Here is an 11,256-nt window from a genome sequence, read left to right on the forward strand (position 1 = left end):
GGCATGGCATTCATCCACAAGCTCCATCAACAAACACATCGACCTGGACCCAATATACCAACCACTACAGCGGACAGCTGAAACTGACAACCGGAAGCGGCAGGGACAGACCACTATAAACACCGGAGGAAACATCAAAGAAGCGCTTCGCAGGAGGCTCCCAAGCACTGATGAGGTCACCTAGACAGGGGACGAAACGTTTGCAACAAAAACTTCCAGCTCGGCGAACAGAACCACAGCAACGAGCACCCGAGCTACAAATCTTCGCATAAACTTTGAACCTGCAAATCTGCAACGATGGACCTGCTTCATCTGCACCGAGTATCCCGAAACACTGGCAACTCTTAAAGGGCAACTCTCCTGCTCCGGGTGCTCTCGTGGTACACTGGTAGTATCCAAACCTTTGAGACAGGAGGCCGAGCTTCAGGTCCCACCTGTTCCAGAGGTGTGGTATCTAAACGGTAGATTAGAAAAATAGCTCCTTTCAAAGGATAACCCTCAGCTTGTTTGACAAATACTTCCATTCATTTGGGGAATTCCAGTGCCTTGCTCTTGTAATGAAACAAGAAATGGGCAGATTATTCCTGTCAGACACACAATCTTAATGGGCCATTTACTTGTAAATATATTCAGAGAAATTGGTTGATCACTTACCCAGGAAGAGAATATTTCTTTGAAGTAGAATCCACTGTGTCTGTGCATCAATGATGGGGACGCAGGAAGTATCCCGCTCAATGGTGGGGTCACAGGAAGTATCCCGCTCAATGGTGGGGACACAGGAAGTATCCCGCTCAATGGTGGGGTCACAGGAAATATCCTGTTCAATGGTGGGGTCACAGGGAGTATCCCGTTCAATGGTGGGGACGCAGGAAGTATCCTGTTCAATGGTGGGGACACAGGAAGTATCCCGCTCAATGGTGGGGACACAGGAAGTATCCCGTTCAATGGTGGGGACACAGGAAGTATCCCGCTCAATGGTGGGGACACAGGAAGTATCCCGCTCAATGGTGGGGTCACAGGAAGTATCCCGCTCAATGATGGGGATGCAGGAAGTATCCCGCTCAATGGTGGGGTCACAGGAAGTATCCCGCTCAATGGTGGGGTCACAGGAAGTATCCCGCTCAATGGTGGGGACACAGGAAGTATCCCGCTCAATGATGGGGACGCAGGAAGTATCCCGCTCAATGATGGGGTCACAGGAAGTATCCTGTTCAATGATGGGGACACAGGAAGTATCCTGTTCAATGGTGGGGTCACAGGAAGTATCCTGTTCAATGATGGGGACACAGGAAGTATCCCGCTCAATGGTGGGGACGCAGGAAGTATCCTGTTCAATGGTGGGGTCACAGGAAGTATCCCACTCAATGGTGGGGACACAGGAAGTATCCCGCTCAATGGTGAAGACACAGGAAGTATCCTGTTCAATGGTGGGGACACAGGAAGTATCCCACTCAATGGTGGGGACACAGGAAGTATCCCGCTCAATGATGGGGACACAGGAAGTATCCCGCTCAATGGTGGGGACACAGGAAGTATCCTGTTCAATGATGGGGACACAGGAAGTATCCTGTTCAATGGGTGGTGAAACAGGAAGTATCCCGCTCAATGGTGAAGACACAGGAAGTATCCCACTCAATGGTGGGGACACAGGAAGTATCCTGTTCAATGGGTGGTGAAACAGGAAGTATCCCGCTCAATGGTGAAGACACAGGAAGTATCCTATTCAATGGTGGGGACACAGGAAGTATCCCACTCAATGGTGATGACACAGGAAGTATTCTGTTCAATGATAGGGACACAGGAAGTATCCTGCTCAATGGTGGTGACACAGCAAGTATCCTGCTCAATGGTGGGGACACAGGAAGTATCCTGTTCAATGGTGGGGACACAGGAAGTATCCCGCTCAATGGTGGGGAAACAGGAAGTAACCCACTCAATGGTGATGACACAGGAAGTATCCTATTCAATGGTGGGGACACAGGAAGTATCCCACTCAATGGTGATGACCCAAGAAGTATCCTATTCAATGGTGGGGACACAGGAAGTATCCCGCTCAATGGTGATGACACAGGAAGTATCTCGCTCAATGGTGATGACACAGGAAGTATCCTATTCAATGGTGGGGACACAGGAAGTATCCCACTCAATAGTGATGATATAGGAAGAATCCTGTTCAATGATGGGTACACAGGATGTATCCTGCTCAATGATGGGGACACAGGAAGTATCCTGCTCAATGATGGGGACACAGGAAATATCCCACTCAATGGTGATGACACAGGAAGTATCCTATTCAATGGTGGGGACACAGGAAGTATCCCGCTCAATGGTGGGGACACAGGAAGTATCGTATTCAATGGTGGGGACACAGGAAGTATCCCACTCAATGGTGGGGAAACAGGAAGTATCCCACTCAATGGTGATGACACAGGAAGTATCCTATTCAATGGTGGGGACACAGGAAGTATCCCACTCAATGGTGATGACCCAAGAAGTATCCTATTCAATGGTGGGGACACAGGAAGTATCCCGCTCAATGGTGATGACACAGGAAGTATCTCGCTCAATGGTGATGACACAGGAAGTATCCTATTCAATGGTGGGGACACAGGAAGTATCCCACTCAATAGTGATGATATAGGAAGAATCGTGTTCAATGATGGGTACACAGGAAGTATCCTGCTCAATGATGGGGACACAGGAAGTATCCTACTCAATGATGGGGACACAGGAAATATCCCACTCAATGGTGGGGACACAGGAAGTATCCCGCTCAATGGTGGGGACACAGGAAGTATCCTATTCAATGGTGGGGACACAGGAAGTATCCCACTCAATAGTGATGATATAGGAAGAATCCTGTTCAATGATGGGTACACAGGAAGTATCCTGCCCAATGATGGGGACACAGGAAGTATCCCGCTCAATGGTGGGGACACAGGAAGTATCCTGCTCAATGATGGGGACACAGGAAGTATTCTGTTCAATGATGGGGACACAGGAAGTATCCCGCTCAATGGTGATGACACAGGAAGTATCCTGCTCAATGATGGGGACACAGGAAGTATCCTATTCAATGGTGGGGACACAGGAAGTATCCCACTCATGGTGGTGACACAGGAAGTATCCTGTTCAATGGTGGTGACACAGGAAGTATCCTGTTCAATGGTGGGGACACAGGAAGTATCCTGCTCAATGATGGGGACACAGGAAGTATCCTGCTCAATGATGGTGACATAGGAAGTATCCTGCTCAATGGTGGTGACACAGGAAGTATCCTGCTCAATGGTGACACAGGAAGTATCCTGCTCAATGGTGGGGACACAGGAAGTATTCTGTTCAATGATGGGGACACAGGAAATATCCTGCTCAATGGTGACACAGGAAGTATCCTGCTCAATGGTGGGGACACAGGAAGCATCCTGTTCAAAGGTGGTGACACAGGAAGTATCCCACTCAAAGGCGATGACACAGGAAGTATCCCGCTCAATGGTGATGATACACGAAGTATCCTGTTCAATGGTGATGACACAGGAAGTATCCTGTTCAATGGTGATGACACAGGAAGTATCCTGTTCAATGATGGGAACACAGGAAGTATCCTGTTCAATAATGGTGACACAGGAAGTATCCCGCTCAATGGTGAAGACACAGGAAGTATCCCGCTCAATGGTGGGGACACAGGAAGTATCCCACTCAATGGTGAAGACACAGGAAGTATCCCGCTCAATGGTGAAGACACAGGAAGTATCCCGCTCAATGGTGGGGACACAGGAAGTATCCTGTTCAATGGTGGGGACACAGGAAGTATCCCACTCAATGGTGAAGACACAGGAAGTATCCTGCTGAATGATGGGGACACAGGAAGTATCCTGCTCAATGGTGATGACACAGGAAGTATCCCACTCAATGGTGGGGACACAGGAAGTATTCCACTCAATGGTGATGACACAGGAAATATCCTGCTCCATGGTGGGGACACAAGAAGTATCCTGCTTAACGATGGGGACACAGGAAGCATCCTGTTCAATGGTGATGACACAGGAATTATCCCGCTCAATGGTGGGGACACAGGAAGTATCCCGCTCAATGGTGGGGACACAGGAAGTATCCTGCTCAATGGTGGTGACACAGGAAGTATCCCGCTCAGTGGTGATGACACAGGAAGTATACTGCTCAATGGTGGTGACACAGGAAGTATTCTGTTCAATCGTGGGGACACAGGAAGTATCCTGTTGAATGGTGTAGTGTTTGATGATGTGAGTCTGTGAACAGAAAAATGCTCACTGTATTTATACATCCACAGGAATGTTGCATGTCTGCACTCAATTTTCAAATAAACAATGTATCTCAAGCTATCTCCATGTTCTCCCCATAATCTGACACATTTTCTCTTTACCAAGTGTAGAGTATATCGATTGGAAATGGTTGATTAGTTGAGCCTCACTGTTGACTCAGAGAATAAACAGAGCTCGAAGCAAGCTGTACACGTGGTATAGACAATTTAACTATAAATAAAGCTCCTGCACACTTCGGACTGAATCTTACTTGTGTTGGCTAAGTGCAAGTTGCATCGAGTTGGTTGGAGGATTTTTATTTGCCACAAGACCGAGCATATTTTCTGGCCATACCTTCCCAATCTCACTTTGTTCCAGCACTACACTCTCCACTCATTTCATTGACCACCTAACCCACAGGCCCCATGAGGTCCTTCTGCTCTGCTTCCTGTACTTTCCCACAGAGGGGGAGGGGCTGATTGGCAGGCAGTTCCTGTGGCTAAGTCTCATGCTCGTTTTAGAACTCTCTCTGCCCTACTGCAGGCTAGTCTCCTCCTGGAGCGAGAGACAGGCAGCCTGGAGGTGGAAGTGACGGGTATGGTGGTTACTGTCGGTGGGGAGGCGTCCTGACAGGATGAGTAGCAGCAGGGTTAATGCTGTTGAGTACAAACAAAAGACAGCGGGAGAAACTCAGCAGGTTTGACAACATCTGTGCGAAGAAAGCAAAGTTAACATTTTGGGTCCAGTGACCCTTCTTCAGTCCTGAAAGCAGCTAGGAGATGGGGGTTATTCTGCTCATGGAGGGGGCAGTTGGTAACCCCTTTATTTGCTTCCCTTTCTTCTCTCTATCTCCCTGGGCACTGTCCTCATCTGTCTATCTCACTCCTCGCTCTGGGAGCCACAATGAGCTGGCTGACACCATCCTTTTCATCCCCTGAAGTCAGGGTCAGGGAAAACTCTGTCATTTTTTTATTCATTCATGGGATTGAGTGACACTGCTTAGGCCCACAGCCATTGGCCCATCTCTAATTGCCCATGAGGCAGTTTAACAATGAACCCCATTGCTGTGGGTCTGGAGTCAGATGGAGACCAGACCAGGCGAGGATGGCAGATAGAGAAAGGCATTCATGAAGCAGATGGGTTTTGGTAACAATGGATGGTGTTGCCATTAGAAAAGCTTCCCAATGAATTGAAATTTCACCATCTCACTTGGCAGGATTCAAACCTGTCACAAAGCTGGTCCCATTGTTTTCTGAAGGCTGATCCTTTTCTCAATGATACTCTGAGAGAAAGTGAGGGCTGCAGATGCTGGAGATCAGAGCTGAGAATGTGTTGCTGGAAAAGCGCAGCAGGTCAGGCAGCATCCAAGGAACAGGAGAATCGACGTTTCGGGCATAAGCCCTTCTTCAGGATACTGTGTCCTTGTTGTCTTCAGAGAGGTCATAAACACTCCTGGCTCCAACTAGTCTGGTTTGGTACAGAGTTTAAAGCATATTGAGAGGCCTTTTTGATTATTTGTAAACAGATGAAACTTCAGGCTAAAGTCATGCTTTAGAAGTGACCTGTATAATGAAAGGGGCGTGGACAGCTCTCTAGCTGAACTGTTCAGTCCAGAACTAACCAGGAGTTCAGCAGTGAACTGTGTGGAAACTCTCTCTCTTTCTGCCCTTCTAACTTCAACCTGTAAGCCTCTGTTCCATTTTTTAAAAACTGTGTTTTAAGGGGTTTGCTTTTATTGGGACTGTTGTCGATATTCGGAACTACGTAATGAAGTCTAGTTTGGAAAGACTGAGTTCTGTAGGGATTCTTTATTCTGTGTTTCATTGTGTAATTTTGTGAATAAATTTCTGTCTGTTGTAAAACCTAGTCGACAACCTCCCTGAATTACTCCGGGTAATTTTCACGGTACACTTACCAAAACAAATTACAAGGTTCTGGTCTGGGCTGCCTGCTGAAGAACGTTTTGAGTGGTCTGGCCTAGTCCATAACAAACCCATGTCTGCAGCACATTATCCTGGGACTCTTGAGATTATCTGTACAGTGCAATTGCCGCTAGGACACTGCCTCTGCCAAGTCAGAATGTGACCTGGGCTGCAGTTGTAATCAGCCCCAGTGCAGGAATGGCCATCAGAAGAAGCCAGTCAGCTCCACCGGCAACAGAGAGGCTTCAATTCTAATTGACTCTTACTTAGAGACCGGTGGACTGGGGAAGAGATCAGACGGCTGGTAATGAACAAGGAGGAGTGAATGTGCCTGAACTCTCTCAGCAATGATTCTATTAATACCGTGCTTCAACTTGTACAAGAACAATCACAGATTTGTTTTAAAACAACAAAAAAGAGACACCGACATGCACACTCTCCCAATCACTGCTGCCTCATTTATCATCAGTGACACGTGCATTGCTGCTGTAACAAGGCATTGTCAGTGCTGCAGAGTTTTCTCTCTGTGTCGTTCGAAGACCTAACAAATGAGTTTCATTTGCTTTTGTCCAAGTGCATTGAAATCAGTGATGTTGGCAGCTTCAATTTATACAGGGACCCACAGCTTCCAGCACGTGTCGAATTCATAAAAGATTGTTGGTCTTGATTTGTTAAGATCTGCATCGTGACCCTCTCTCCCTCACCGAGTCCTCCATTGAAAAAGAGAACAAAGCAGCTATCATCATGGGGATGCGGGGATTATGCGGAATGAATGCATCAGGTTCACACATGTTATAGGGATTCTGATTCTCCTCTGCCTGTGAAGGTCTGGGGCTGAGTGAGCTTCACAGGCGGCTGTCCCATCGTGTATCCACACCTATCAATGTTCCTCATATCTGAACTGATTCCGTCAGTAGTTCATGTGTGGAATGAACTGCCAGAGGAAATGATGGAGGCAGCTACAGTTACAATGTCTAAAAGACGTTTTGGTAAGTGATGAGGAAAGGTTTGGAGGAATATGGGCCAAATGCAAGCAAGTGGGACTAGTTTAGTTTAGGACCGTGGTCAGCGTGGATTGGTTGGGTTGAAAGGTCTGACTCCGTGCTGTATAACTCGATGACTCTGTCAGTGGCTGTTCAAACAAGCTTCGTTGCCAGTTTTCAGGCTCTTCATATCGACCACAAAAATATCGAATGGACCCACCAAACATTGGTGGCTCAGTGGTTAGCACTGCTGCCTCACAGTGCCACGGTCCTGGGTTCGATTCCAGCCTCGGGTGACTGTCTGTGTGGAGTTTGCACATTCTCCCCATGTTGCATGAGTTTCCTCCCACAATCCAAAGATGTGCAGGTTAGATGGATTGGTCATGATAAATTGCCGATAGTGTTCAGGGAACCACAGAAATTCATTAAGATTCTTTAGACAGCAGCTTCCAGACCCACAATCACTACCATCTGGAAGGACAAGGGTAGCAGATACCTGGGAACACTACTATCTGCAAGTTCCCCTCCAAGTCACTCTCCATCCTGACTTGGAACTATATCGCTGCTCCTTTGCTGTCATTAGTTTGGAGTCCTGGAGTTCCCTCCCTAATGGCATTGTGGGTCAACCTACAGCACATGGACTGCAGCAGTTCAACAGGCAGCTCCCCACCACCTTCTCAAGAGCCACTAGGGACATGCAATAAACGCTGGCCCAGCCAGTGGCGCCCAAGTCCCATGAGTGAATAATGGGAAAGACAAGAGAATGTTAACATCAAGATGTTGGCTAACTGGGAGGGAATGATGGTCTGTGGGAATGTTGGTGAATGGGACTTGTGTGTTAATACATGGGGCAGCAGAATTTTGTGGAACTCCAAGTTTACAGGGTGTAACGTATACGGGAGATCTACAAGCTGATTATTCACTAGGCAAAGTGTTGGCTCTGCTGGCTACTGTGTCTGCTGAATTATCCACCTTCATTATTAGGACAGGGCTGTGAACATTTCTCCATTCATATGATTGTTTTCCAAACTAGTTATTGCAACTTGGTTTTCTTGAATGAGGGGGGACAGCACGGTGCTAACCACTGAGTCTCACAGTGCCAGGGACCCAGGTTCAATTCCAGCTCTCGGGTGACTGTCTGTGTGGAGCTTGCACATCCTCCCTGTGTCTGCGTGGGTTTCCTTCGGGTGCTCCGGTTTCCTCCCGCTGTCCAAAGATGTGCAGGTTAGGCAGATAGGCCTTGAGAAATTGCCTATAGTATTAGGTGCATTAGTCAGAAGGAAATGGGTCTGGGCGGGTTACTCTTCGGAGGGTCAGTGTGGATTTGTTGGGCCGAAGGGCCTGTTTCCACACTGTAGGGGAATCTCATTTAATCTAATCTGACAGTCCCTATGTGTGAATGAGAGAGAGAGAGATGAGCTAGGGGTAGCTCTTGGAACACGATACACAGGGAGGACAATCAGCTTTGGGCTTAATTAGTGAGGAATTCCCTCCCACCACCTTGGAACCGATTTCAGTAAATAACCTTTTTGCAGCCTCTGAGCAGTTTGTTCTTTATGGGACAGGCATCACCAATAGCATTGCTGTTGTCTTTGAAATAATTGATAATGGGGCAATAAAGAGATCTTTCATGAACATAAACTGTGGGCTTATGGGCCTAGATTTGCAGTTTCTCAAGGCTTAGCAGTCATTATGATATCTAATAGAATCCCATAGTTAAGTCAACATCTATGTGACCTTTTTTCAATCTCGTCAGATAGTCTCATGAATTTAAAGGTTACAGCTAATTGAATTATCTATTTTATCCAACATGTGGTCTGTCTCAGCCACATCCACTGGCTGTTTCAAATTGTTTCTGTATTACTCTTTTGCCTGAGTCCAAACTGGAAGATTGTCTGCTAGGGGCAATGTCTTGGTGATGGAGAGGTCAAATAACAGATGTGCAAACCTTGAAATAAATACAGAAAATGCAAAATTAAATACACACGCTGGCTTGGCCAAAGGGCAGGAAAAGAAAAACCCAAAACCAAATTTTGGGGACAAAGTCCTGCCCCTAAGGAAAATGTACTAACTTGATTTTGGTTCATACTTTAGACCTGCTGCCTACTCTATTGAAGGATCCTCCTGCCTCTTTAAGAAATATTAAAATATCCCTCTGCCTTGCTGTGAAGCTTGCTCTCCTTCACCTTATTAGTTCAATAATTTTGGATCATAACCTCTGCCCCCATTTTGTTTTGTGTCCTTTTTTGCTGCTTTCTTTCTTTCCCTCATTTCTTCACATCGCCTTCCCTTCTTAAATTTGTATTCAGAAGGTGATTCACCTGCCATTTACATCGTTGAATTATTGAATAGATTGGAGGCCAGACAGGCAGTGTACTGTTAATATAGTTAGAATAACATCTAACTGCTAGAACACTGAACATAGAACACTACGGCACAGGAATAGGCCTTTCGGCCCACCACATCTGTGCTGACCATAGTGTCATTCGCTAAGGCTATTGGGGTGGGTTTAAACTAATCCAGCAGGGGGATGGGAACCAAAATTGTAGTTCGAGTATAGAAAAGGTTGAGAGTGGGGAGGTCCGAAATCAATTTTCAGGGATGCAAGGTGGCACCGGCAAGCAAGAGGTTGGTTTGAAGTGTGTCTACTTCAACGCCAGGAGCATCCGGAATAAGGTGGGTGAACTTGCAGCATAGGTTGGTACCTGGGACTTCGACGTTGTGGCCATTTCGGAGACATGGATAGAGCAGGGACAGGAATGGTTGTTGCAGGTTCCAGGATTTAGATGTTTCAGTAAGAACAGAGAAGATGGTAAAAGAGGGGGAGGTGTGGCATTGTTGGTCAAGGATAGTATTACAGTTGCAGTAAGGATGTTAGGGGACTCATCAACTGAGGTGGTATGCGCTGAAGTTGGAAACAGGAAAGGAGAGGTCACCCTGTTGGGGGTTTTCTATAGGCCTCTGAATAGTTCCAGAGATGTAGAGGAAAGGATAGCAAAGATGATTCTCGATAGGAGTGAGAGAAACAGAGTAGTTGTCATGGGGGACTTCAACTTTCCAAATATTGACTGGGAACACTATAGTACGAGTACTATAGATGGGTCAGTTTTTGTCCAGTGTGTGCAGGAGGGCTTCCTGACACAGTATGTAGACAGTCCAACAAGGGGCGAGGCCACATTAGATTTGGTACTGGGTAATGAGCCCGGCCAGGTGTTAGACTTGGACGTAAGTGAGCACTTTGGTGATAGCGATCACAATTCTGTTATGTTTACTTTAGTGATAGAAAGGGATAGGTGTAAAGCACTGGGCAAGAGTTACAGCTGGGGGAAAGGCAGTTACGATGCGATTCAGCAAGATTTGGGAAGCATGGGATAGGGACGGAAACTGCAGGGGATGGACACATTAGAAATGTGGAGCTTATTCAAGGAAAAGCTCCTGAGTGTCCTAGATAAGTATGTACCTGTCAGGCAGGGAGGAAGCTGTAGAGCGCGGGAGCCATGGTTTAAGAAGGAAGTGGAATCTCTGGTCAAGTGAAAGAAGAAGGCTTATGTTCGGATAAGATGTGAAGGCTCAGTTAGGGCGCTTGAGGGTTACAAGGTAGCCAGGAAAGACCTAAAAAGAGAGTTCAGAAGAGCCAGGAGGAGACGTGAGAACTTGTTGGCGGATAGGATCAAGGTAAACCCTAAGGCTTTCTATAGGTATTTAAAGAATAAAAGTAAGATTAGGGCCAATCAAGGATAGTAGTGGGAAGTTGTGTGTGGAGTAAGAGGAGATGGGGAAGCACTAAATGAATATTTTTTGACAGTATTCACTCCAGAAATGACAATGTTGTCAAGGAGAATACTGAGATACAGGCTACTAGACTAGGTGGGATTGAGGTTCACAATGAAGAGGTAGTAGAAATCCTGCAGAGTGTGAAAATAGATAAGTCTCCTGGGCCAGATGGGATTTATCCTAGGATCCTCTGGGAAGCCAGGGAGGAGATTGCCGAGCCTTTGGCATTGATCTTTAAATTGTCATTGTCTACAGGAATAGTGCCAGAAGACTGGAGGATAGCAAATGTGGTTCCCCTGT

General features: G+C 46.8%; 1 protein-coding gene across 1 annotated transcript; it reads right to left on the reverse strand.

The window, feature by feature from the left end:
* Positions 1–1,719: 1,719 nt before the first annotated feature.
* LOC122553166 (keratin-associated protein 16-1-like) lies at positions 1,720–6,990 on the reverse strand. Its single transcript, XM_043696753.1, has 4 exons — positions 6,904–6,990; positions 3,090–4,265; positions 2,128–2,289; positions 1,720–1,959 (listed from the first exon to the last, which is right to left on the reverse strand). Exons 1-4 carry the CDS (start codon positions 6,988–6,990, stop codon positions 1,720–1,722), a joined length of 1,665 nt encoding a protein of 554 aa, XP_043552688.1.
* Positions 6,991–11,256: the final 4,266 nt, after the last annotated feature.

Source organism: Chiloscyllium plagiosum, chromosome 9, assembly GCF_004010195.1.
Source record: "Chiloscyllium plagiosum isolate BGI_BamShark_2017 chromosome 9, ASM401019v2, whole genome shotgun sequence".
Classification (NCBI taxonomy): domain Eukaryota; kingdom Metazoa; phylum Chordata; class Chondrichthyes; order Orectolobiformes; family Hemiscylliidae; genus Chiloscyllium; species Chiloscyllium plagiosum.

Bases quoted from the DNA above. Each gene is read 5' to 3' on its own strand.
- LOC122553166 (XM_043696753.1), bottom strand. From the start codon at position 6,990: ATGTGTGAACCTGATGCATTCATTCCGCATAATCCCCGCATCCCCATG. The intron at 2,290-3,089 runs GTGTCCCCACCA...ACCATTGAATAG, and splicing joins CCATGAGTGGGATACTTCCT to GATACTTCCTGTGTCATCAC. The intron at 1,960-2,127 runs GTCCCCACCATT...ACCATTGAATAG, and splicing joins TTGAGTGGGATACTTCCTGT to GATACTTCCTGTGTCATCAC.